The sequence below is a fragment of the Balaenoptera musculus genome, chromosome 13 (assembly GCF_009873245.2).
Source record: "Balaenoptera musculus isolate JJ_BM4_2016_0621 chromosome 13, mBalMus1.pri.v3, whole genome shotgun sequence".
NCBI classification, from domain to species: Eukaryota; Metazoa; Chordata; class Mammalia; order Artiodactyla; family Balaenopteridae; genus Balaenoptera; species Balaenoptera musculus.
The window spans coordinates 88,566,756-88,594,448 of record NC_045797.1 but is presented as its reverse complement, the minus strand read 5'-3'; the positions used below and the strand labels follow the sequence as shown (position 1 = coordinate 88,594,448).

The 27,693-nt window shown below is 49.7% G+C and overlaps 1 protein-coding gene across 3 annotated transcripts in view; it reads left to right on the top strand.

The window, feature by feature from the left end:
• The window catches only part of TRAPPC12 (trafficking protein particle complex 12), a 64,523-nt gene that overhangs the window by 8,327 nt on the left and 28,503 nt on the right, over window positions 1-27,693 (top strand). For all 3 annotated transcript variants that reach the window (XM_036872747.1, XM_036872748.1, XM_036872749.1), the window contains exons 2-5: window positions 12-1,229; window positions 8,468-8,584; window positions 19,166-19,279; window positions 20,455-20,593. In XM_036872747.1, coding sequence (XP_036728642.1) covers window positions 18-1,229; window positions 8,468-8,584; window positions 19,166-19,279; window positions 20,455-20,593 — 1,582 coding nt within the window. In that variant the 5' untranslated portion in view covers window positions 12-17. The remainder of the gene's footprint in view (window positions 1-11; window positions 1,230-8,467; window positions 8,585-19,165; window positions 19,280-20,454; window positions 20,594-27,693) is intronic.

The following is a 27,693-nucleotide window of genomic DNA, read 5'->3' as shown; positions in this document are numbered from 1 at the left end:
CTTTGTCTCAGGCGCCCATGGAGAGTGCTGAAGGTGCCGAGCAGCACGCGCCCGAGCGGAGCGGTCCAGCCGCGGGGCCGGCCCAGAGCACGGCTCCGCAAGGGCCCCGGGAAGACCAGGGGCAGCCCCTCTACCACGAGGAAACCATTGATCTCGGTGGAGACGGGTTCGGGTCAGAAGACTCAAATAACTTGGTGGACAAGCTCGATGAGCCCATGATGGAGAGCGTCCTCATCTCTGATTCCCCGAACAACAGCGACGATGGCGCGGGGGACCTGGGTTGTTTGCAGGATGTCGTGGAGACTGCGGAAGGCGGCGCAGATCACAGACGGGAAAGCGTCGTAGATGAAGAAGCGCTGGGCGCTCTGAGTGATGACGGTGAAAGTGACGGAGAGGACACACCTAAAGACGTCTCGGACATGACCTCCGACAGCAGAGCATCGTTGAAGCAAGACCCAGAGCAAGAGGAGGTGAAAGACCTGCCCACCTGTGAGCACGAGGGTGCAGAGGACTTGGGCCCAGGGGACGCGAGGGCGCCCGCAGCGGGGCCGGCATCAGGACTGTCCCCCCGGCAGCCGTCCCCCAAAGACGAGCCGGTGCCCATGTGCACCATCTTCAGCCAGCCGCCGCCTGCCGGCTCGCAGCCCCAGGTCCCGCGCGATGGCTTCGAGTCCCAGATGGTGAAATCGCCCAGTTTCAGCGGCGCGAGCGAAGCGGCCGCCAGGACCCCTCCTCAGGTGGTCCAGCCGAGCCCCAGCCTGAGCAAATTTTTTGGCGATACAACCAGCACTAGCTCCTTGGCCTCGGACTTCTTTGATTCCTTCACAACCTCCACCTTCATCTCCGTCAGTAACCCCAATGCCAGCCCTTCGATTCCAGAAAGCTTGTCTTCACTCGCCGCTACCCCAGTGGGAGAAAACTCCCTGGGTTCTGCCGACCCTTCTTACTCCCCAGGGACGGAAAGATCGGAGTCAGGTGTTTCCACAGCTTCTCTGGAAATTCCTCAGTCTCCAAAACCGTTTTCGCAGATCCAGGCTGTGTTTGCCGGGAGCGAGGACCCCTTTGCCACCGCCCTGAGCATGAGCGAGATGGACCGGAGAAACGACGCCTGGCTTCCCGGGGAGGCGACCAGGAACGTGCTGATTTCAGTCACCACCCAGCACTACAGCACGGTGTTCGTGGACAAGGAGGGCCTCACCATGCCGGGCCTCAAGTTCGACAACATCCAGGTGAGAGCAGAGGGGCTTCGGAGCGAACGCGGGCCGGTGGGTGCTTCTCAGCGAAACTGGTGATTCTGTGTCCACAGCTCATTCCTTTTCATCTGTTTCTGTTTCATGTATGTACCTGTGTAGAAAACCTTTCGAGGATTGAAAAACCCTTATTTTTCAGCAGTTCCAAAGATTCTGATTGTGAGAATCTTTGTTATGATGTCACTAGGTAATTTGGAACCCTGCTGATTTCTCTGATATAATGTGGTTTAGGTACTAATCAGAGTCTTAGAAATAAGTACCAACAAGGTATTTGCGTCACAATTCTCTGAAGTAGTTCTAAACTTTGCGTGGTCAGTTTATTTATGACATTTGAGCTCTAGTAAATGATAAATCCCCGTTCCTTTTTTTAGATATGGAAAACTATATCTGCATTACGTATAGTGTGCTTGATGTAGAAAGAGTTCTTATAGATTCAGTAAAAAAAAAAAAAAAGAATGGCCCCTCAAAATAATAAAGCATAAAAATATATAAATTTTACATACAGTAAATACCAATATTAAAAAGTTCAATCTTACCAGTAATCAAAGGGGATAAAGTTATTTTCATTTTCTGTTGTCTAAGTTATTTATAATTATTCCATGTTTGTTAGAATGTGAGAAAATAGCCTGCTTAAGCAGCCCTGGTGGAACTGATAATTTGGTACAAACTTTCTTAAGTAAAGTTGTAAAACGCACATCCAAATGTGCATATCCTTTGACCCAGAAATCCCACCCTTAGGAATTATTTGTAAGGAAATAATCTCACTGATGTACAAATACCCAGCTTTTGGGCTGCCCCTCAGAGTGAGGCTTATCATTGCAAAGAACCTGAAACCATCTGAAAGTCCATTATCAGAAGGCTGGTTGAATACATTTGACACATCTTGTTTTTTCAGTGGAATATTTACTTAGGTATTAAAAATGATGTTATATTGAAATAAATATTTTTATCGTGAAAAAAAGAAAAAAGAAAAATGATGTTCTAGCAAAATACTTAATGAGGTTCGTATTTTCTAAGATGGCATGCAGCCTGCCTTACGTGACACTGTTTTTGTAGGTATGTGTGTACGTCCACGTGAGGTAGCTCGGTCGCACGTCACGTGCAGTTTGTCCCGCCCGGGTTGCAGGTGGGATCAGCAGTGTCTGTGCCACACGAGGTCCTGCGTGGTCTCTCCTCTGGGAGCTGAAGGAGGACCCTGCGGTCCTCAGCAGGCCCTCCCGGGGGAAGGAGTCCCCCTTCCCACACACTCGGCAGGGCCAGAAAGCCCGGTGCAGGCAGTGAGGCCGAATCCCGTAAGAAGTAGAGTGGCTGCTGGAGAAGTGAGGCCAGTTGGCCGTTTTCTCCGTAACTGGAGTGAAAGCCTGCAGGCTCCAGATATTTTGCGCGTCCGCCTCTGCAGCGTGTTTGCTCACTAAGCGCATCTTCCTTGTGGGCTTGCTGCCCACCGGGCACCGTCCTCAGCCCCCTTCTCCACCCTCTCAAGCAGAATGTACCGAACGTGGATTTACCTTCACACGGTCTTTTCAGTGAATCACAGTTATGGACTCTGATTTCAGGGATATTTGATGTTCAGGATTTGGTGACTTAACCCAGTGGTTCCCAACAGGGTGCTGAGGCCCAGGGCTCCTAGGGTGCATTTAGAACCACGTAGAGGTATTTCACTGTGGTCGCCTAAAGGGCTGGGCTGAGCGCATGAGCTTCCGTGGACAGGGCCGGGGGTGCTGAATGCCCCGGGGTGGCTGGGTGGTCTCCTGCAGTGAAGCGTGTCGGTCATTCTTGAGTTGGGGAACACAAAGTGCTGATGTTCGTTGCTAGTTTAACCCAGATTGAATCAGGCGTGGAGGCCCTTTCTACCAGTGAGAAGCACGGGTTCTGTGATAGCTCCTCTGCAGCTTTGAAGCTTCCAGGTGGCTAATTGTGAAATAAGCAGGGCATTGGGTGAATCAGCCAGGGTCAGGGCGCCCACTGCATGGGCAGGACCCACGCTAGCGGCCAGCCAGGAGACAGCATGTTTCCTTTCTGCTTCCTTTAAATCCTAAGGCAGTGTCTTCTGTACTTCTTATAATTCACAGTGATTGTTTTGGAAACCTCATGGTAAACTGAAATATGAATTAAGAATAGCTCCTAAAATGTCTTTTGACTTTTCCATAGAACAAATGTGCTGGTTGTTTCTTCACGTGTGTCTCTTCAGTTGTATATTATCCTTCAAAGAACTTTTCATTCCCAGGGTAGAAAAGAAAAACCGTGTGGTTTACCTTGGAAATGCTGCGTGTATTTGCCAGAGGACTTAAGATCGGGGTAGAACACATCTATTAACTCACTGTGCACACCAGGCTTGTAAGAGGTCAACCAAGCATTTGTTGGATTTACCTGTTCACAAGTTTCTCCCTGTGCCACTGTAACCGTTGCAGCATTGTTCTAAGTCAGCTTTCTAAAACACTTTGAAATTTTTCCAAATTGCTCACCTATTGGTGCCTAATTAAAAATTCCTTCCTATGGGATAAAATTTGGGGGGAAAACTGTTAAATTGTTTCCTTATGAAGTGACTTCTATAGCAGTCTGAGTTAAGTTAGAGGCCATGAAGGTGAGCGTGTAACACTTCATCCAACCACATAGCATCGAAAGAGGAATGTCGGCATTTTTAACTAATTAGAGTCTTAGATGGCCTGTGTGCTTAAAGAGAGAAATGGAAAGTTTGTGGGGAAGTGATCTTTCAGAAATTTTCAGAACCAGTGAAGAATGGAAGTTGGAGAATATTTGTATGAAGCTTGTTCAGTAAAGAGAGAGAGAGAGGGAGTAAAGGAGGGAGAGGGAGAGAGACAGAAGAGATAAGTAAACTAGAAGCAGCAGAATGTCAGTGGTAAAGGTAGTAAGATCGTGAAGGGAAGATAGTAGGGTGGGGGCTCAGAATGCTGTGGCCTTGCTGGTGGATCTGGAAACCCAACATCCAGACTTGAGACTGGGCCTTTCCACCACCCTGTCTGATTCTGTTCCCTGATTCTTTCCTTCCCCTGGCCCTTCCTGCAATTTGGATTTGACGGGAATCCCATCAGGGAAGCCCACAGTTTGTGAAAACCCCTTTCCTGGGCCATGCTAAGTCCCTGTGTTGGAAACCTGCGGATGGCCAAAGATGTACCTGTTCCTGCAGGTCTGCTGGCTACGAAGTCTCTCGCCTTTGAGTCTGAAGAAATTTCATCTTCACTATCAAAGCTCTTTTTGCTGGAAATGCAGTGTGTTTACAACACGTAGACTTGGAGGTTGACTCAGCTTTATTCCTTTCAGCACTTTGAAGGTGTCCTTCCATGGTCTTCCAGTTGGTGTCGTTGCTGATGTGAAGTCTGTAGTAATTTTTATCTTTGCCCTTCTGTACCTAGTGTATATGTTTTCCTCTGGTTGGTTTTAAGATTTTATCATTGGTTTTCAACAGTTTGATTCTGATGTGCCTTCCCATGGTTTTCTTTTATGTTTATCTTACTTAGGTTTCATTCACCCTGTTGGATCTGTGGCTTTATTATTTTCACCAATTTTAACATTTTTGGTCATTACTTCTTCAGTTAGCTCTTCTGTTTTTCACTCTCTCTCCTCTACTTCTGGGAACTCCAGTTTCACATATTACTCGATACTACTAATGAGGTCATTAAGGATCTGTCTTTGTTTTTGTTTTCAATCATTTTTCTCTTTGTACTTAAGTTTGGGATTCTGTCATTCTGTCCTTCAGTTTGTCCATCTTTCCTTCTGCACTTTGTAGTTTGCAGCTGATGCTAGTCAGTAAATTTTTCATATTTTTTGTCTCTATAATTTCCATTTAGTTCCTTTCTATATAGTTTTCTCTCCTCGTTCTGTGCAAGTTTTACTTTAGATCTTTGAGCACATTTATAATAGCTCTTGCACAGTTCTATTCTGAAAATTCCATCAGTTCTGTAATTTCAGAGTCTATTTGTATTTACTTTTTCTTTTGGTCATGAGTCACGTGTGCCTGCGTTTTCACATGTCTAGTTATTTTTTATTAGAAGGTGGATATTGTGGATTTCCTAATGTTGAGTGTCTATATTTTGTCATCTTCCTTCAAAAAGACTTGTATTTTGTTCTGGCCAGCAGATGTATTTGATCCTCTTCAGGTTTATTTTTTAGCTTCTTAGGGTGAGTTTAGAGTAGCGTGTGTACTTGGGTGACCTTTCTGACGCCTGTACCGAGTGCCTGTGTGTCCGAGAGCGCTCTGCATGGTTGGCCTGGACTGGACGTCTCAGCCCCAAGTGACCTCACAGCTGCCCTGTCCCTGCGCCCCGTCCCCAGAGCATCCACCCTGTGCACGCACCATTCACCGCTCAGCGGTACCCTCGAGGGCCCACGCGGGTTTCCAGCCCTGCTCTCTGTACGGTTCCGTCCTGTCTGGTGCTCTGACTGCCAGGTCCAGCCAGCTGCCCTCCAGCTCCCAGCCAGTCCCCGCTCGGCGAGTTCCCCGTGCTCGGTGTGCCCCCCGCACCACTGTGGTCTACAACTGCCTTTGGGTTCAGGAGCTCAACTCCTCTTCTCCCTTGTCTCAGATCACATCCTTCTCTGTGTCGGAAGACACTTGTTGTGTGTGTTTTCCGTGTTCTAGTTGTTTACGTTAGGACGATAAGCCCAGGCTGGGTCCCTCTGTGATGGACAGAAGCAGACGTTGCTGCCGCTGCGTTTGTTCGCCGCATTCACAGGTGGGCCTGGCTCCCCTTTCTTAGGTTCCTGATGTGAAGGGTGCTGACCAACGTTGAACATGTGTGTGAGATGGGGAAGGTCTGGCGTGGCCGGAGCAAGCCGTTTGTAACCGTCCTAAAGCTGACGTATCAGTCAACGGCTTCCCTTAAATACCGATTTGTTTAGGGCCCCCTGCGAAAGGGGTTTAGATTGTTTTTGTTTTTACAGCTTAACTAAGATGCAGTTCACATGCCATGTAATTCACACATCTAAGGTACAGTTCAGTGGGTTTAGCATTTCTAACAGTTGTGCAGCCATCACCACAGTCAGTTTGTGGAACGTTTTCATCACCCCAGAAGGAAGCCCCATCCCTTCACCCCACCCCAGCTCCAGGCAACCACTGACCTGCTTGCCATCTCCCTGGATCCTCCTCTTCTGGAAACTTCATACAAATGAATCACACGACATGTGGTCTGTCATGACTGGCTTCTTTCATTGAAACGTGTTCAGGAGTCATCCGAATTGCAGCATGTGTCAGCGCATCATTCCTTTCTGTTGTCAACTACGGTTGACCGTGAACAGCGCGGTCTGAGCTGTGCGGGTCCACTGACCGCTGGGTTACATAGTAAACCTGTGGTTAGCGTTTTGAGGCACATCCAAGCTGTCTTCCAAAACGGCTGCACCGTCTTACATTCCACCAGCGACGTATGCGGGTTCCGAGGTCTCCACAGCCTCGAGTTTGGAGTTTGTTTTGTGTTTGTTTGTTGGGATGTTGTCTTTTCGGGTGGCGTCACTCCCTCCGGACTAGGAGGACAGAGCCCTCCCGGGAGGCGCAGCCACGTTTCTCGTTGGTGCCCGGGCGGAGCGCCGGGCGAGGCTGGGCCGCTGTCCTTTCAGCACCACTGCCTGTGACCGCGCGTGTCGTCAGGCTTCCAGACCGTAAAGCCCAAAGCCCGTGCTCTGGGAGTCAGCTGCTCTGGGTTCTGCTTTGACTTCGTCCATTAAAACTTAGACGGCACTGCTGAAGCCGTTCCCACACTGCAGGAGGGGAGTTCCTCTGCAAGCTGAGATCCAGCACCTGACTCGTTCACGCTCAGTCTCCCCACGCTCCCCTGCCCTGGGTGCCCTCCCCTGAAGGTTTGCTGATTGGAAGGGGTCCCTGGGGTTCTAGGTGGATCCCACCCCGCATAGCTCACGAGACATCCTGGGGAGGAAGCTTGCTCCCCTCGCTTCAGTGAGCACGGAGGGTCTGTGGCAAAGGCGCTGTGAGCCCCGTGTCAGAACTGCCTTCAGCTGAGTGACACGGAGAGAGCCGGTCCACGTTAGGGCGTTTTGTCGCGTCTTTGGGCTTTCAAGGGTGAGATGTTTGTCAGTTCTACATACGCTCATGTCTCAGGGACTTCCCTGCTAACTCAGGTGTTAACTAACAGAGAATTTTAAAGGGCAGGAGATTTTCGCAGTGTGGTCTTATTAACTTAGAAGGTTGCAAGGATGGAGAAGTTAGATGGGTCTTCCCTCGGCAGCATTAAGATGTGATTTTGCCCTTTCCTGGTTCGCAGTTCCTCTGGCTCAGATAAAGCTCCTCGTCTGATAGGAGTTACATTTGTGCAAAGCTTTATGGAGCCAGATGGCTGAGTTCTTTTTATTCCGCCCTTTAATTATCCCTCCTAGATCAGTTAGCCACTTCTGTGGTTCTGGCATCTGAAGTATTTCACCTTACCCTCTGAAAGCAAAAAAATCATAGAACTGCAGCTTCTAGATCTCTGCCCCTGTGTAAGACGTGCGGCTTGGTCTCTGAGCACCTGGGCCTCCGTCCTGGCTCCTCCCAGGTTTCTCCTGGGTCACTTGGCCATGGATTATCCCTCTTCCCCTGGCCTCGCCCATCTGTCCTCCCGTACGGTCACTCGGCCCAGGTGCAGGCGGGTCTAACCCGAGGCTGGGGCTGAGAGGGCCCCTGTGTGGAGGCTGACGGGGGCCTTTCCGGAGCAGCCCGCTTCCCGAGCGGGGGGCCCGGCAGAGGGAGGGACCCCTGCTCTCCTTGGGCTCGGGAGAGACGCAGCCCTGGCCGGAAGGCAGTGCCCTGGGCCACCACTAACTACTCTAGCCAGGCCCTAGGGGCTCCCGGGGGCCCAGGACGGCCGGCAGCTTGGCAGGATGTGGGCAGAGGGCGCTCAGGCCTGCCCGCCCCAGCCTGGGTCCCACCGTGCACGCTGCTTCTCCCAGGGGCGGTGTCGCTCACGCCCCCCATGCCCCGCGCCTCCGGCCCCCCGCCGGGCTTGGTGTGCCCCTTACATAAGCCTGGTACAGGCGCTGGTGATTCACTGCATCCTCTCCAAAAGAAAGAGCCATTCTAAACTGCACATTTTATTAAAGATCGTGATACCTTAGCATCTGGTTTATTGAAGTTTGACTGTACTGTAACCACATTTTGATCTCCATACACCAATGGAGAAAAAGGAAATTTTGGTTAGCTATGGGTTCTGGTTAGCTGAGTTTAATTAACATTTTATTGTCCTGACATGTTTTTCTTATATTCTTTCAAGGGAGATGCAGTTAAAGACTTAATGCTTCGCTTCCTGGGTGAAAAAGCTGCAGCAAAGAGACAGGTCTTAAACGCCAACTCGGTAGAACAGTCTTTTGTTGGATTGAAACAGCTCATTGTAAGTAACAATGTATTTGATTTTCTGTGTTTTTTTTTTTTTTTGATAAGTCCTGCTTCCCTTCATAATATTTTCCCTCGAGTTAATTACTTTGAGTATTTTATCCTAAGCCCTTGCACATAAGTAGAATTTTGTTGGATCAGATAACCAGTCCTGTGCGGCAAAGAGCATCATGTTAACGTACTATTTATTTTTTAAGTCCAGTTTTTAAAAAGCATTATTTCAAATGATCAAATTACTTGAAGCAGTATATACTTTGATTAAATATGCTTCATCAAAAATAACTGGAGTGAAATAATTTTATGTTGATTTTCTTAAAATACTCTGTTTTCTCCACTTGGCATAGAAGGTTTATTATTAAATGAGTGGATTCCCCAGAAATGCACACAAAAGCCTTTCTTTATTCATTAACAGGAGTAAGTGCAAACACCAGACAGAGACGCTCTTCTGAAATAGGAAACTCACTGCAGGCATTTTAAGCTGGGCGGGGCAGATGCTTCTGGTGGCCTGTGAGCCACTGGAAACTGTCTGCCCCGCAGCGTCTTTTATGATGTTACAAAAGCTTGTGTCCTCAGTAAGGTCAGTAAGAAACACTTGCTTAAAGAAAAGAGAGAGAGAGAGACCTAAAAAAAAGGAAAGAAGAAGAAAGAAACACTTGCTTAGGCGGTTTGCTGACATTTTCACGTTGAAACCAATTAGTTTAGTTTTTAGTAAATGTAAATCAAATGTTTCACTGAGTTTCTTTCACTGAAGTGATTCTAGACTTATTCCAATGAATGAGAAGCTTTGGGAAGGAAAGATATTGGAGATATTCTAGTGGAGATATTCTATTTTTAAAAGGGAGAGGGAACAGCTAACCTTTAAGCGTCTGTATGCATTATCGTTTGTTGATGAAGTTACAGGTCTTAGAAGGTAACTGTGTCCACGGCCATGTGAATCTGGTGGAATGAACAGGTCTCCCTTGTGGAGTGGGCCGCTGTCGTTCCCTTTACTTGGCCAGTGTCGTGAGCAGTCGGCCGTACCCAAAGTGTGACTTGTAATGATACGCTTAGAGAGGACACACAGAGCCACACACAGTCGGTGTCATTAATTCTCAGGCCATCTTTTTACCTCCTTTGATTATTCCTGCTGTTAATAAATGTATGCGGTGGTTTGATTGTTTTTCATACATTGAAAATACTTGAGGCCAGTAGAAATTTTATTAACAGTCCTAACAAGGAGACCTGTGTAAGGTGGGAAACGTATTCATAAAAAGACCGTTACCTTGCCCTGGCACTTTAATTATGTCCTAAAATAATTGCTCTCGTCTTTAAGACTAGGAAAGAGTTTCTCAGTGTATTTTCCTAAGTAATGTCAGAGTATTCAGGGAAATGAATGTCACAGCCTCTGGAGAAAGACGTTTTAATCACTTCAGTGGTGTCATATGTGGCGTTAATGATTTCCTTTGAGTCGTAGGTGGGGAAAAGTTATGTACGTACTATCAGTTACTTGAGTGATTTTTATTGGACTATTTTTCTCATTTGGAAGTTGTGGAATGCCTATGTTCCGTTTCTCAAATAGAGTCTATATCTTACTTCCTAGTTTAAAAAAGGTCATATTTATTTAAGCTTAGATCTTTTTCCCATATTTAAATACCTTCATTATCAGAGTTCTACATGTCATATACAATAATTATGAGATTTTTAAGATTTTCCCCACAGCACTTAAAGATTAACATGGTATATTTAAATTCTAATTTTAAAAACAACTTTTTTACCAAAACATTTCTGACATCTACTATTGAAAATGGAGGAGGACCACCAAGAATGGGAACTAGAGGTGGAAAACAATGAGATAGAAATAGCACAAGACACTCTGGAGAAATCCGTAATTATCATCAAGCAGCAGGCGGCCTGTAATCACAAGCCCCGGCTCGCGCGGTTGCGGAGCTGAGGTCCCGCTGTCCTGAAGGAAGGGGGCGCCGGGCGTTAGAGCCAATGCTGTGTGGTCGCCCCCGCCTGTCCTCGGGTCTCCTTCATCCCCTCCTGCACACCTGCTACCTGGCTCGCCCGTCAGGCCACCCAGAGCTGTGCAGGGAGATGGGGAGGAGCGGGCAGAGGCCAGCCCTGTCTCCTCCAGCCTTTTTCTGGGAACAGAGAGACACACACACAGTGCACAGAGACCCTGGCCCTGCCGGCTCTACCTCACCTCTCAGGCAAGTCCGGAGAGCGAAGGAGCGTCAGAAAGCTGAAGGCAGTGCTCACTCTTTCGATGCTGGAGAAGTAACCCCCGCCTCCCTGCATCCAGCGCGCATGTCTGTGCGTACGCGCACACGCACGCACGTACACGTACACGTATGCACACGCATGCACACACGTGCACGCTTGACGTGTGGGATAGAGGCGACATCCACCCTGCATGCTCACTGGAAACACACAAGGACAAGCGCTGGAAAGAGTGAAAGTGCAGCAGGAGCCGCTTGCCCACCACAGCAGCGGGATGGAGGCCAGGGACGGTCCCCACACCGAGGGGCCGTGCAGGATTGGCACGGGGGACGTGTGTGGGAAGAGCCGCGTGGCAGGTTATTGGGGAAAGAGCGGAATGAACTGACGGATGAAGGGCATGGCATTAACTGGATGTTCAAGTGGGAAAATAAAAAGACCGCTGCTTCTAAGCACACCCAGAAAGGGATTCCAAGTGAAGTAATTTCAAAAAATAGAAGAGACTCTTAGTGACTCAGGCCAAAGAAGCACTTCTTAACAAGACACAAAAAACTAAACCTTCCAGGAAATATCGATAACCTGACTACTCTGAAATTTAAAACCGTGTTTAACAAAAACACCATAAACAGCATTAAAAAATGAGACAAGATGTTTGAAATATACATCAAGACCTTCATCTAACTTATAAGAAACAGATACAGCCCGATAGAAAAACAGGCGAAAGATATGAAGATGCAGTTCATGGAAACCAAACAGCCACTAAGCATGGAAAAAATGCTCAGCCTCGCTGGGACCACAGAAATCTCAGTGAGACAAGAGTGTCCTGCGTGTCAGCCCCATCGAATTGGGAGCACCGGATGTCAGCAGGGGTGCGTGTGCGGGGCGCCTGAACCGGAAGGGCCGCCTTGCAGAGCAGTTTAGCAGCAGCTGGTAAAATACATGGCTTGTGCCGCTTTTAATCACATGCTTTAGGAAGCCTCTGTACATGTTCATGAAGATATGTTCAGGAATGTGCTGTATGATTTGTATCGGCCAAAAACTTTATTAAAAACCTTAATATCCAGAGCAGTTGAAATATGTGCACAAGAGCCACGTTCATCAGTATGGGTAAATTTCCAGAACAGTGCTGAGCAAGACGGACGAAGCGCGAAGGCTGCGTGGAACGCCCCGGCTCGCGTTCGTGCTTGAGAACGAGCTGAGAATCCCTCGGCCTCAACTCTGAGGCCAGGGGAGCCCTGCAAACCTAGAACTAGTTTTGGCCGCAAAATCTGCCTTGGCCAGGTTCACCCGGTGCCAGCCCTGGACGTTCTCTGCGTCTGTCCTCCGGCCCTTCCTGCCCTGCCCCTGCTCTCCTGCTTCCCCGTTGGAGAGGGGCACTGGGAGCTGGGGCGGGGGCGGGGGCAGGGCGAGCTCCTTCCTGGTGGCAGTCCCACGGCCACAGCTCCCGCAGCCGCCACCTCTGGCCTGCGCTTGCTTCTGTCGCCCCTGCGAGGTGCTCCTGGCCTCGGCCACACTCCTGCAGCGGCCCCTTCACCCAGCGCTCCTGGAACCCCCGGGAACAGTCAGTAGCCCCTGATTGCTGCCAGGCCTCTGGTGGACAAGACAGTCTGTGTTGATCCCACTCGGCGTGAACAAAAATATTCCTGTGCCTGGAAGTGTCTTCGAAGTACACAGTAAACTTGTAGTTTAGCCACGTAAATATTCTGTCAGGAAGGATATTATTTGGGGAATCATAAATTGTAAATGGTCAGCTTTTCTAGCAACTTCTTTCTGTTCTTTCCCTTTTTTTCTTTCTTTTTTTCTTTTTAAATTATGATACAAAGAAATTCATTTCATCTCTCCGTTTCCTCTGCAACCATGTCTGACTCTCAAACCAGAAGATAATCAGATTGAACGTAGAGATTAGAGGAACTGCCTGGTCACCTCTGGTCCTGAGCCGCAGTGACCAGAGCGGAGCAGGACGAGTCCCCAAACAGGCTGCCGACGGTGGGCAGGAGGCGCCCGGGCTCCCTCCACGTGCTGTTCGTTACTAATTGTCCCCAGGAAGTAGGTCGTTCTGACTCCTAGAAGTTTGGCTGCTGGGTTAGTGTAAGTGTGCTTAGAAATGACTACATGTCACTTACCGACCGGTGATATTAACCAGACGAGGGCTCAGCCTAAGAAAGGCACGTGCCGTCAAGAGTGGCACGTATCAGCGTGAGTCTTCCTTGGCAGTCGTCCCTCAGTGTTGTGGGGTTTGGTTCCAGGACCCCCGCGGATACGAGACCCGTGACGCTCACATCTCCTGTATAAAAGGGCGTAGTACTGGCATGTAACCCGCCCACATCCCCCGTGTCCCTGACACCATCTCTAGATCACTGACAACAGCTAATACAATCTAAGTGCCACGTGACTCTTTGCCGGTGCAAGGCAAGTCCAGGTTTTGCTTTTTTGAACTTTCAGGAATTTTTTCTGAATATTTTCAGTCTGAGGTTGGTTGAGTCCTTGAATGCGGAACCTGTGTATATGGGGGGAAGGAAGGGGGAGTGGGAGCGACTGTACTCAGTCATCAGTGGGGAGAAGCTAACAGGAGCATAACAGATCTGCTTTCTATTTTCAGTTAGGAAAGAAGCCACTTTTGAAAAGACTTACATTTACTAAAAAAATGAATAATTAAGATGGTAGGTTTTGGCTTCATTTTTAATGGTGATCTGGTTTGAAATATAGAAAACATATCTTAGTATAAGAATCCTAGCAAGAGCCGAAGGCTTTTTATGTGATACATTTTACTATTTTTAATCATTTGTGGAGCACTTCATATTTGCAAAGTACTGCAAATGATTTTATTACACATTTAAATGCTTTATTAGTGGTGGGTACCTATATATATAGTGGATATAAAATAAGATAGGAGTCTTTGCTGTGTAATAACTATTTCTTATTTGTTTCAAAAATACATAAATATCCATGATCAGATAGTCTCATTAATATATTTCTGCTCCCAGACACCTTCTTTCTGGGACGGTGTCAACGGGCTCCTTATCTCCTAGAGCTAAAGTCCCCCGCACACCCACCCCAGAAAAAACCCTCTCCCCTCGTGCTTTAGCTGCCGTACTTAGTACTTGGTACACATCTGTACTGGGTAGAAAAAATGATGTGTTATTTCTACAGGCATTAGTGTGGTTCCTGCACATCAGGTGAGAGTCGGGGCCCCATCACGTGAGGCAGAGGTGGACAAGCCGCCACCCGTTCCTAGACCAGGACGTAAAGGCTGCGTCTGCGAGGCTGCTGTCCCACCGGGTGGGTGTTCAGCCTGTCCTTGAGTCCCAAACCTCTCTTCCTCATTTTACAAACAGCATGTTCTTACTGCAGAAAAATGGAAGAGAAATTGACTGTGTAAACCACTGTTGGTTAACATCTTAGTTAGTATGTACTAACATTTTTTTTGAAGTATATTTGATTTACAGTGTTGTGTTAGTTTCAGGTGTATAGCATAGCAATTCAGTTATATATATATATATATATATATATACACACATATATATGTGTGTATATATATTCTTTTCCATTATAAGTTATTACAAGATATTGAATAGAGTTCCCTGTGCTATACAGTAGGTCCTTGTTGGTTACCTATTTTATGTATAGTAGTGTGTATATGTTAATCCCAAACTCCTAATTTATCCCTCCCGCCACTTCCCCTTTGGTAACCATAAGTTTGTTTTCTGTCTGTGAATCTGTTTCTGTTTTGTATATAAGTTCATTTGTATCATGTTTTTTTTTAGATTCCACATATAAGTGATACCATGATGGCATTGTGTACTAACATTTAGTTTAGTATGTGTGTGTATACATGCAGTGTGTCTCTGTGTGAATGTGGATAGATACGTGTATGTATTTGTGTTATACAAACACAATTCCGTATTACAGTTGACCCTTGAACAACACGGGTGTGAACTGCGTGGATCCACTTACACGTGGATTTTTTCCTGCAGGTCCTGGACCCAGTCCTCCTTGGATTATTTCTTTAGGATCGATCCTAGGAGGAGAACGACTGGGTCAGAGTAGGGACAGTTCTGAGACGTATTAATACAGACTATTAATACATATTTTTCAGAAACAGGATAGCAGTGCACCTTTACCAGTACCATGTGCATGTACTTGCTTTCATGTCTCCTTGTCTGCCCTGACTTGTTCTTTTTAAAAAATTGTTTTTTCTCATTTCTTATGCTAGCAATGGCATTTGCTTTTTTTAATCTTTTTTCTTTCTTTTTTTTGGGGGGGACAGTGGGAGCTGTTGAAGGTCAACTCACTAGTAAATTGTGATTTGCATCTCTTCCATTACTAATGTATTATTTTTTTTACTGCCTTTTATAGTTCTATGACTTTACTATTTCATGTTTCACAAATCTTGGAGCATATATATGTGATAAGGGCCACAGTAAAGAAATACTGTTAGAGGCTAAAACCAGTGCCCTAGACAAGGCCACTGCCCCAGGACCTCACCCAGAGGAGGAGACAGGACACAGTCGCAGTTGACAGTTACCTGGAATGCGAGGCTGTCTTTTATGCGGGCAGGATGGGTGAGCTGGACCGCACCCTAGAGCAGTGTTTCCCAACCCACTTTTCAGTACTGGCGCCTGAGGGACGTTGTTAGACGTTTCCCTAATTGCTCACCACCACCCTGAGCCCGCAGGAAGCTAAAGACTAGGGAGTCAGGTTTTAGGTTGGGTTACCCGTTGTCCCGAAGACCCAAGTCCCATCCCCTGTGTGTGTGTGTGCCCGTGGGCTCTTCTGGTTGTTCTCAGTGCCTTTTTAAAGGATCCCTGCTTCTTTCAGACCCCGCCCCTCCCCCTACTCCTCAATGAATGGCCTCCCCTCCCCACCCCCAGACCGAAGCCTTCCCTTCCCGCCGGGCACTCGCCTCCGGAGGTCTGCGGTCAGAATCCTTCCCCGACCACAGCTCTCTCCTTCCTTCCCAGCGGGCAGTCGGCCTGTCTCCAGCTTGGTCCGCCTTTGCTGTGTAAGGCTCCGAGTATTTGGTTAGAAACGAGCACCGAGTCTCGCTGTCCCTGGCGCTGCCCCCGGGAGCTTGGCGACTCGCAGACCCCGGGGCTGCCTCCTCACTGCCCGCCGCGGCTCGTTCACCTCCCATCTCGTGGATCCGACCTCCACCCGCCCGCGTCTCCTCCCTGCTCCCAGGACGCCACCTTCCTTCACTCTGGCTCTGCGTCCCCGCCTGGCCGACTGGACGGCCCCTCCTCCCTGCCCCGGCCGCTGCCCACACCCTCCACGGGCAGTCCTCCCACGTTCCGTCTCGGGCGGGCACAGGCCACACGCCAGCTGCTTATGCTTCTTTCCCTCTGACTCTCTCAGAGGCCCAGATGGTCACCCAGTCTTGTCCCCCTGCCCTCTGCAGCCCACACGCTGCTACAGGCCACCTGCAGCTGTGCTTTTCAGGCTCGGCACTGAGGGCAGTGGGGTTTGGTTTTGGGTTTTGGGTTTTTTTGTTTTGTTTTTTTTTGACTTTCCAGTCCTTAGCAGACTAAAACTCTTGTAAAATTCAATATCCATTAATAATAATGAGAAAAATTAGATGTACCACATACAAGCCCCCTTTTGTTACTGTTTTATTCAATAGACATCTCATCCTGTAGAAGTTTCTCAGCCTCTGGGCCTTTCTCGCTGTGGGCCAGTCACAAGCCGTTGAGGGGGCATTGTCCACAGTCCCTCCAAGGTGGCAGCGGCCACGTGTCCTGTCAGGACCACGGAGTATCCTGGGCCCTGCGGGCCGCTCGGTCCCCCGGCAGCAGATGAGCGCCCCCCCCCCTCGGAGGGTGCACAGAGCCGCCTGGAGCCTGCGGAAGGGGCCAAGCGGCGGTGGGTGTGGTCCACAGGCCGACGCGGGGTCTGGAGGACTGGGTACCCTCCCGAGTGCTGCGGCGACATCTGCGTGGCCCCTCAGATTCACTCTTCATCACGGCAGGGGCTGCTGTTTCCAGAATGTCACCATGCTCTTGAAAGCCTGCGCAGGGTCCTGGCCTTCCCTGCCCCCGTCCTCACCTGTGCTGCCCACCCTCCCCTGCCCCCCTCCCTCGGGCCACAGGGCCTTCCCTCCTGCTCCTGTGCTTCCCGACTGCTCACACCTGCCCTCCTCACTGGGTCATCCGTCACTCGCTCTCAGCTGAAGTCCTTTCCTGGGAAGACTGCCCCGTGCGCTCTGTTGCGATCTAGTGTCACCGGCAGGAGGGGTCAGCGTGTGTGACGCAGGCGGGCAGGAAGAGGCCGTCACCAAGCCCTGCACACGGGACCCACTGAGATGTACACACAGAGCTGGTCCGAACTCAGCAGAACACCCTTCCCTGTCCCTTTCCACGTTTGCAGCCCAAGGAGGATATACACGGCCGCTGTTACCATCGAAAGGGATTATTGTGCTGAATTTAGACCGGAGAAAGCATCTGAAGATAGTTTTAGTATAAATTATCTTAACCGGCCTAAAAATATTTCTGAGCTACCCACCAGAACGTGGAAGTCCTGTGTTCCTGGAAATCGTTTGTCGTACTTTGGACCGTTTCGAGGGAAGTGGCTCCAGTCCGGTCTCAGGATGGACCAGTGGCTCTCAGAGCTGGACAGCATATGGCCCTGGAGCAGGAGGCCTGCCACTGCGCTGTTTCTGTGCCAGTCTTCTCATGGTGGAAAGAAAAAGCTGCAGGATGTATTTTAAGAAATCAGGTTTGCGTCATCCTGTGACAGTTGCAGCTTGCTGACAGGAATCTGATAGCTGGCGCCGGCTGTCGGGCCAGTGAGGAAAATAATGCGAGAGGAAAGTGTTGAGAAGCCCATGCAACGCTGAGAGAGCACTGCACGCCGCTGAGAGAGCACTGCACGCCGCTGAGAGAGCACTGCACGCCGCTGAGAGCGCACTGCACACCGCTGAGAGCGGCTGGAACCCAGACTCCGACCCCGCAGGTGCTGGCGGGCGTGCGGCCAGCAGGCTCCGTTCTGTGCTGGTGAGAGCAGGAGGTGTGCACTGCCTCGAGGGCCCGTGTACAGCCAGAGGATCCTGCCATCCAGTCCGGCAGTCCTGCTCCTTGCTGCTTGCCCAGAGGATTTCAAGCTCACGTCCGCATGAAAGCCCGCACTTGCGTGCTCATAGCACCTTTATTCATCGTGGCCAAAAACTGGACGTGGCCAAGGTGCCCTTCAGCAGGTGAATGGGTGACGGTGGTTCGTCCAGACGCTGGAATATCATTCGGCACTAAAAAGCCATGACCTGTCGGGTCAGGAGGAGCCGTGAGGAGCCCGAGGTGCCCGTGGCTGGGGAGGGCAGGCGGCTTGCGCTAGGGCACACGACCAGTTCACCGTGGAGCCTGGACTCGTGCCGCACCAACGTCCTTCCCGCCCCGGTTGCACTAAGCGGGCTGGGCATGCACACGTGCACACACGTGAGAGAGGAAGAAGAGGAAGGAGGGTTCCTCCACGAGGAGCTGGTCCTTGCTGACTGCGTCATAGAAAGAAATGTGAATTCTGACTGAGGAAACAACAGGCTGGACACGCTCTCCCGCACCCCCGGCTTCTTGTTCAAGAAGCACTTCGCAGACATAAAATCACTCAGTGTGTGCTTGAAAACAGCAGTTTACTGTCCCCCTTCCTTGCTGGAGCCAAGGTTAACAGGTGCAAAGATGTGTGTTCACCCCCTGCTCCGGCCCCTGCCCCGCAGACCTGCCCCGCCTCTGCCCTGCGGGCTGGGCCGTGCCCCGAAGCAGCTCGGGTGGTGCCTGTTCTGTTGGGAGAGCCTGCGTCCAGCACCCACTTCCAGCTTCTTAAAGGGTCAGACGTTCCCTCTGGCGATGCTTCCCCACCCATTTGCCTGGTGGCCCTCCTTTCTGTGTCGCATCAGGGCAGAGACAGGCACAGTGAGGCCGAGTCCCTGAGCCCGTGTGTCGGTGTCAGCCAGCGTTCCTGTGGTTCTAGTTGTAACATGAAGCGCTGCGTGTGGATACACGGCCTAGAGCATGTTGCGTCGGCGTAGTTCATTGATTTGTTTTTCACATTGAGAACACAGAATCATGTTAAACATATAAACCACTACAGTCAGTCACACACAGACCTTAGATACAGATACATCCAACACACAGATTAAAATTAAGTATTTGATTGTAATTTGATAAAAATCACAAGGTAGAGGCGTCTTGCTAGAAAGGAAAGCAGCCTTACGGGTTTGTGGCCGGGAGCTTTCGACGAGCGCTCTGCCCCGCGCTCTGGCAGGGGCTAACTGCGAAGATACTCTCTGTCGCTCGTCTGGGAGCGCGTCTCCGGCTCGGCCCCCTCCTGCCTAACGCCCGTCCGGCCTTCCGTCTGAGCGGCCGAGCCCTTGGTGACGTGTCCCCGTGTCTTTCAGAGCTGCAAGAACTGGAGGGCAGCCGTGGACCTGTGCGGGCGGCTCCTTACGGCCCACGGCCAAGGCTACGGCAAGAGCGGGCTGCCGACCAGCCACACCGCCGACTCCCTGCAGGTACCGCCCTGATGCTTCTCGGCTTCCGGCTTCCGGCTTCCGCAGCGTCTGGGGGCTGGAAGGGCCTTAAATTCTTCAAGAGGGAGGAGCGCGGAGAGTAGAGTTCTGAACGACAGGAAGCTCCTCTCACGAGGAGCAGCTGCAGAAGCCCTTCAATTCCCACCTCTCCACGGGGCGTTTGCTAACTTTTATTCGAAATTCTATGGGAACCCCCCCCCCCAAATCAAACCAGCCTCCAGATGCTCCAAGTCCGTGCAGAGCTGGTGGGAGGAGGGACCCTGGAGACCTCCGGGCGCAGCGGTCTGGGCCGTGCTCCTGTTTCTCTGTCTGCCAGCCGGGAGCTGGCGGGGGGCGGTCAGGAGCGCACGGCCCCCGTTACTCGCGCCGCGTCCCCCGGCCTCTGGCCCAGGCGGAGGAGGTTTTCCTTGCTCATGTCTGAAGCCCGTCCCCACGGCCAGGGTGGCCCTCCCCGGACACGGCTCCGCTTCTCGCGTGAGCCGACCCCCGCTCCCTCTTCATGGTCGTCCCACAGACTGCCGCCACCTTCCTGCTCTGCAGCTGCGAGCCCCGCCCGCCGCCCCCAGGTTACAGGCGGCGCCCCCGACGGCCGTGCACTGCGGGCCGGAGCAGGGCGGCCTTTGCTCGGCGCGGTGCCCGGCTTTTCAGTCCGGCCCTTGCCACGTGGTCACTGCTTTTACACCTCGTTTCTCTCCGTGGTGGAACGAGGTTGACTTGGGTCACTTCCGAGGCCCCAACCCTGCCCTCTCACGTGGCCTCCGCTGGTTTCCTGAAGGTGCGTGGGTTCTGGCCACCGGAACCGCCTGCGCCCCCCATGCCCCTCACCCCGGAGATGCCACGCCCTTCGCCGCTCCCCCCACACACACAGCTCCGCCGCCCGCTCCCCCTGCCCTCGCCGGCCGACCCCCTCGGTCCGTACTGGCTCCTCCTTCACCACAACCCCTGGATTCTGCTCTCCTTCGGGGAGGGGGTGTCTCTTTTTAAATCCATTTTTATAAACCTGTAATTACGCAAACGTGCTAAGAAAGATAGATAATTTAGCCCTTGTTTTAATGTATTTGAAATCGAGCTCTGATATCAATTTAAAAGGGAATAGGAACCTCTGAACCTGCGATACACAGATAACCTATTATTTCAATTACATTTTGTGTTTCTAGCTTTGGTTTGTGAGGCTGGCACTGCTGGTGAAGCTGGGCCTTTTCCAGAATGCCGAGATGGAGTTTGAGCCCTTCGGAAACCTGGATCAACCAGATCTCTATTACGAGTACTACCCTCACGTGTACCCTGGGCGTAGGGGTAAGGCTGGGGGTTAACGTCAGTGCTTTTGCATGCGCTTCGCTTTGCCTGCGCTTACGTATCCAGTCCTGGTCATCAGATGAGCGGCCCGCAGTGAGCCTTGACCTACAGGGTGACCTCGCTCTGGCTCCTGAACACACTGACCTGGACAGACTCACTGACGCATACGTCTGCCCATTCCGCAGCCATTTCTCGGGCACCTGCTGTGCCATGGCACTAAGATCTGGTATGAGGATTAGGTGGTGACATTCAGACTGTGCTCCGGAGTAAAAAATAATCTCGTATCATGACTTAGTGCAAACGTACACACAGAAATGAAACAGAGACAGACAGTCATGCAGCAATTCTTATTCTGTGCCATTTTCTCCTAATCTCCATTCTGATTTATTTAATTTATTTAAAAGTCTGGTTGCAGCCCACCAGTGGGTCAGGACCATCATTTGGAAACACTGGGCTGCAGCGTGGGGTAGTTGTCGGAAGGTGGCCAGAAATAAGACTTGAGGAAGGGAGAGGGCCGGTTACAAAGAGCCTTCTGGAGCAGCCTTGAGGTAGAATGAACATCTCTTGGTGGAGAACCTTGTAAATATGTTTGAAACCCATCAAATGTTTGTATTAAATGTAAAACAATTTGGAAGGACCTCTGAGAGGCAGCATAAGCATGGGTACTGAAAGCCCGGGCTCTGGAGCCAGACTCCCTGTTAAATCCTGGCCCCTCCTCTTACTCGTGTGTGACCTTGGGCCAGTGATTCTGCATCTCTGCCCCAGTGTCCTTATCGGTACAACACGGGTGGTAACCGTGCTTCTTCCTGGAGAGTCATGAAGAGTAAATGAGGTCATATGTGTAAGTTGCTTAGAAGTGGCCGCACGTAGTAATCACTGCACTGGCTGTTTTTCTTATCTGTTCTTAATTCACGAGTGACACACCGTAGATCGCTGCCATCTTTTGTAAGATTGGCTGGTCAGCGTCTGTTGGATGCAGCAGTGGAGCGACAAAGAAAGGTCCTGGTTGCCAGGAAATGCAGAGCCTGATTGAGGCAGAAAATATAAAAACAGGACAAGAGACTACAAAGGCCCAATTAATAATAAAGATGGTAATTTTTATAGATGTTTCAAAAAATCAAATCAACATCTTCTTTAACTTGGTAGGTAAATGATGAACTAAGAAGACTAGAAGTGAAAACACGTTTCTCAACTTCTTTTTGTGTTGTTTTTCCTTAAAACTCAGATCCTGTTTCTTTGGGGGACACAGGGAAGGTTGGGGGGTTAGGCTTTCTTAGTCCTCAGTGCTTTATCCTTCGTCATCTTCACTTTTCACGTAATGGGAGTTGGTCTGTATTGCCCTGAGTTTTCCCAGGCTTGAAGGAGGATTTTCTTTTTTTTTTTAATTATTTTTTAATTTATTTATTTTTGGCTGCATTGGGTCTTCATTGCTGTGCACAGGCTTTCTCTAGTTGCGGCGAGCAGGGGCTACTCTTAGTTGCGGTGCGTGGGCTTCTCATTGTGGTGGCTTGTTGTGGAGCACGGGCTCTAGGCACACAGGCTCAGTAGCTGTGGCTCGTGGGCTCTAGAGCGCAGGCTCAGTAGTTGTGGCGCACGGGCTTAGTTGCTCTGCAGTATGTGGGATCTTCCCGGACCAGGGCTCGAACCCGTGTCCCCTGCATTGGCAGGCGGATTCTCAACCACTGCGCCACCAGGGAAGCCCTTGAAGGAGGATTTTCAACGTGAGTTACTGTTAGACTTTTAGCCTCACTAGTGTAAAAATTCTTTTTCTTCTTTTTGACTAAAGGAACTCACCCCTTGTAGAAAAGTGGGGAAAAAAGTAGGTTTTAAAACCTACAACAGGGCAAAAATCAGATCGGTTGTCTTGATGAGGTTGGCTTGACTGAGTGGAAGTGAACCAGCCGTGCTATACCGCTCAGAGTCAGGAAGGGGGCGGCAGGGCCCCCGTCCCAAATTTGTGAAACTTCTTACCACCCAGTGGCCTGTTGGGTCCAGCTAGTCTCCGGAGGACCAGGCGAGAAGGGCCCAAAGCCAGGAGCCCTGGTGAGCAAGCGTTCAGGGGTGTGGCCCCAGCTGCAGTGGTGGCTCCACGGGTTTAGATGTGGGTGGGAGGCCCCCGGGCCTTGCTCACCCGCCCGCGCTTCCTGCTCTGGGGCCCCGTGGTGTCTGCACAGGGCAGGCAGACCTGTCCGCCTCCTGTCTTGGAAGGTCACCCTCCCACACTTGTGCCAGGAAGCCCGCAGCGCTGGGGAGCGGGGCTGTCTCCGCCCTCTCGCTCCGTAAGGCTCGTCCGTGCGCCCGGCGTTGTAGGGGAGTTCACGTCCCCCCGTGCTCGTCTGGAGAGGCCCAGCATCCCCTGGTTGTCCGGGGGCCGCTCCCCCAGCGTGGCAGGTCCTGCGCTCCTTTCTCGCCTGCACTTCCTAGCCATTGTGGTCCGTCCCCTCCGCAGAAGGCGATTAGCAGGCTTCCACCCCAAATGAGGGTGTGTCTTTGTTGCCACTTCTTAATGGTGGAAGGGTGTTCGATGGAAAGGCTAAAGGCGTGTTGCATGGGGAAGTGTGGGGGTATTCCTGTTCAGTAAATTCTCCCTGGCAGCCTTGATAATCAAGAGACGGCTGTTCCCATGCTTCTGGTAAGGAGCAGCTATGTTTCCCTTCAGCATAGGAAAAACATGTTTCTTCCCTCTGTGCCTGACTGTGGCCTGACGGCTCCCACGGCCTCCCCCTGACCCCCGGGCCTGGTTACGCTCGCGGCAGAGCGCGGGACCCTCCGCCGGGTCCGGGGATCGGCAGCTGGTGCCGACAGGTGTTTTGTCTGCTGCTGACAAAAACTCAGAACTCTGAGCGCGCAGGCCATCGGCCAGTGGCTCTAAACTACAGGTACTCTGTCCTGTGGCCACCGCGGCCCTGCTCTCTCTCCTCGCGGACGGGGGTTCATGGAGGTGAGGCCGAGCTTCCTGCGAAACGAGGAATCGGGTCCTTGGGTCCAGCTGTAGAACTCTGTCATCCTTCCCCTCAACTCTTGGAACATCTCGTCCTAAGGATGTGCACACTGAACGCAGGCTTCTGTTTCTGCCTGGAATTAAATTGCACTGGGGTAGGGATAAAGAGGAGCTGGTGGCCCTGCATCATTAAGCGGCTAATTTAAATTATGAAGTAGACGTAAATCATACGTACATTTGCGCTAAAGTGTGTTAACATTCATCCATAATGATATGCTGAATGTTTACTCATTTTTCTTCTCATTTTGTGGTGTAACAAGCCTAAATGGGAGATTTTGATTCATTCATTTCATTTTAGCTTCCAGTATATAAGCAAAGCAGGTCATTAAAATGTGCTTTTTAAAAGGAAGCTATAATGATACAAACAAATAAATAACGTTTATGAATGAGCTTTAATATATTTTATTTAAATATTGGGCATAATTTTTACCCATTCAGAATATTCATAACAAGTAATGAATCATGAGTAAAAATCATGAAATTTTCTTTTTTAATTTTCATCTAAGAAAGGAAGAGTATTCTGGTCTTATATATCCTCTGACATTTCTAGCAGTTTGCATGGAGTTACTTTCAGGGAGTGTGTGTTTCCACACACTCAGGCCACCTTTTAATGAGTTGTTTGGAATTCTCACCCTTGTTCGCAAGAAAGAATGACAGCAGTGGTTGTTGAACAGGCCACCGGAGGCTGGCGGAGCCCCCTTCCCTGAACTCTGTCCTTGCTCGTCCCTCACCTGTGTCCTCCCTCTTCGCGCTCTCCGTCGATTGCTGCCCCCTCCTCTTTGCTGTATGTGCCTCCCTGTAATTCCAGGCCCGAGAGGTTGGGTCAGAAGCTGCTGTATGTGCCTCCCCGTAATTCCAGGCCCGAGAGGTGGGGTCAGAAGCTGCTGTATGTGCCTCCCCGTAATTCCAGGCCCGAGAGGTGGGGTCAGAAGCTGCTGTATGTGCCTCCCCGTAATTCCAGGCCCGAGAGGTGGGGTCAGAAGCTGCTCGCATCAAGCACCTCAGGCTGCCCACAGCGTGGTGAGCAGAGCTCATTCTCAGGTGTGGGGTTTAGAAGCCCTGGCGGGGGGCTGTGAGCAGACAGCTCGCGTCTCCTCCTTGACGTGTGGTCCCCACACCCCAGCAGGACACACCCAGGTGTGATACGCTAGGGTGACACTCGGCCACCAAGCTTCTCCACCTGTGGCTGTCACACAGCTCAGGAAACCCAGAGCTTCAGCGCCGGTCGTGCCAGTAGAAGATGTCAGAACAGTGGCCTGAGCCCGGAGCCTCAGCGGCACCGTGAGAACCTGTCCCCTCTGCCGGGCAAGGTTGTCTTTCCTGTCGGCGTCCCGCTGCTTGAGGGATGGCAGGCCCCTGTCTGGAACTCTGATTGTGCTTCCAGCAGGGTCCTCACACACACAGTTTCGCGGAACCATATGTCACTGGGCGGCTTGAATGGTTCCCGCAGGTGGAGACGCTTGATTTTTCTGTCACTCACGTCCCGTGTACTCTCACCCATCCAGTTCTGTCCCTTTTGAGAAGTCCTATGTTGGGATGCCTCCTGGTTGAATCCACTCTTTACTCAACAAAAATTAAATTTTTTTAAACGTCAAAAAAGAGTTTTATTAAGCACTCAGATAGTTAACAAATATTAATATTTTTTTCATATTTACTTCAGACATTTTTTGTAATAAACTCAAGTATTATTGATTCAGCCTTTAAAGCTCCCCATTTCCATCCCCTCATAAAGCAGCTTAGCGTGAATTTGTGTTTCCATATCATGTTTTGACATTTCCACTGCATACACACATATACACACACACACACAATACAGAGAGAACTGCAGGCTTTTGAAATGTACATGAGGAGCGTATCTTTCTTCATTTTGCCTCTTTTTCCCACATAACGTTATTTGTATCCATAAGGTGAGCAAGTAGGATCTTTCCGATTCCAGACCCTAATGAACGATGCATTGTGGTGCGTGTTTCTCTTTGGCCACATGTTCCTGCATTTCTCTAAGGTATAAATTAAAAGTGTCAGTGCCAGGCTGTGTGGTGGTTGTATTTCCAGTGTTAAGTGGTCAAATTACTTTCCAAAGTAGTTATACTAATTTAGATTCCCAAAACCAGTGTATTCAAGTTTTTGTTTCCCCACTTGTGAATAAGTCTTGTCAATAAGACTTCTATCTGGTGGGTCTGAAATTCTCTCTCTCGTTACATCTTCTAGGGTTAAATGGCTTTTGTGTGTTACTGGCTGTTGCAGTTTCCTCTGAGGGGACCCACTCCTTCATAATCTTTGCTCACGTTTCCATTGGGTTATTTTGTGTTATTGATTTGTTGTAGTTCTTTACATATTTTAGGTATTTAATCCTTTATTTGTTATGAATCTTGCAAATATCTTCTCCCATTCTGGGAAATATTGTTTCTAACCCTAAAAAAATACCAACATAACCTTTTTGTCAGCTTAGCAAGGGTGCCCCACGCTCCCTGCCCACGTCGTCTTTGGCCCTGAAGACAGACGCCCCTGTACCACCCTACACAGCCCGTGGGGCATCCACCCCTCCCTGGAAGCCTGCTCCCACCTCAGCGCCCGGGGAGGAAGCAGGAGGGTCACGGATGCCAGCCTTTTCCCCAATTAAGTGTTTTGGGTTTTGTTTGTCTTTAATGTTGACAAGTTCAGAATTACTGTTCCTGTTAAGGCTTTAAAGTACCTTCTCAAAACCCTTCACGTTGTTTATTTTTTGAGAGCCATTCTCCATATGTTTATAATAGCCTTCTCCCTTTAATTTGCTTTTAATCAAATTATTTTTGATATTGTAATTGTTACAGTAAAACAGATTGCTTCTTCTTCTATTGGCTTTGTATTCTTGAGAAGTGTTGAGAGGGATTATATCCATGGATAATATTACGAGATCATTCACTGTGTTTTTTTATGAACATCTTGCTTTGGTCTGGTGCCCCTGTTACAGTTGATAACCAGTGTTGATACATTATTATTAACATTACATTTGGGTTCACTCTTTAAGTTATGCATATTCATTGAAATTTTATCTTCAAAACAGATGAAATGTCCGTTCCTGATGTCGTTAACATACCCATTCCTGATGGAGTTCTTTTCAGCCTCTTGTAGGACACTAAGTTTTCCCATCCCAGCACCATCTTTTCCGTCTGCCGTTGGAATTCTGTCTCCTGTTTGAAAGAAAGCGTAATGTTGGAAGTGAGCTTTGGGCTGTCAAAGTGCACCTCTGCGTAGGACGGTTCACTCCAGCTTTCTCTGCACCTGGAGGAAAACTGTGAAGCCACAGATCTCTCTGTTAGAAATGAAAAACATTTTGATTGTTGTTTAAGAAAGCACAGATAGCAGTGCCTCTTCTGATACTAAATTCAAATCTGTGTATTTAGTTTAAGTTATTAGAGCTATAATGATTTCATATGAAGTCTTATTTCAGAACTTAATCCTTATGAATTACCGAGTCAAACTAAAGCTGATGAGACAGACACACTCTGATTGACCCTCTGGCTCCCATCAGCTCCCTCCCCGCCTGGGTCAGCAAAGCTGAACTGTCGCTGGGTCTTCAGTCCTTTTCTGCCCTCCCTCCAGAGTCATGCAACTCACGTTTCTAGTTCTCAGACTAAATTTAGAAACTTTTTATCAACACATAACCATACATGGTGGTTCAGAATTGTTTAGCACATTTCAAATGTCTTACTTTGTTTTCCATGAGAAAATTAACTCACGTCTCAGAGTTAACATCTGCTGCTTAGGTTAGATTTCCAGTTTACTTTCCTCGGTGCCAGAACTCTTCAGAGTTTATCACTTCAAGCGTATTTTCCTCGATCTGAGAAGGCTGGTTAGTAAATCCTACAGCTTTTCACGTTGCTCACTCCCCTAATGAACTCTGGCATTTCCAGTCTTTCCCGGAACAGAAGGTTAAGAGAGACGAAAATGTTCAGTTCGGGGCGCCACCTCTATCGTCAGGACACCCGAGTGAAGCCTCCTGTAACCCGTCTCAGGCGAGAAACGTGGGAGAGACGTGCGTTCCCAGCGCCACCTGCATCAGACTCAGCGTTTCAGACTCGTGCAGAGGCAGTATGGACCATCCTGAATTCCCCTTCCT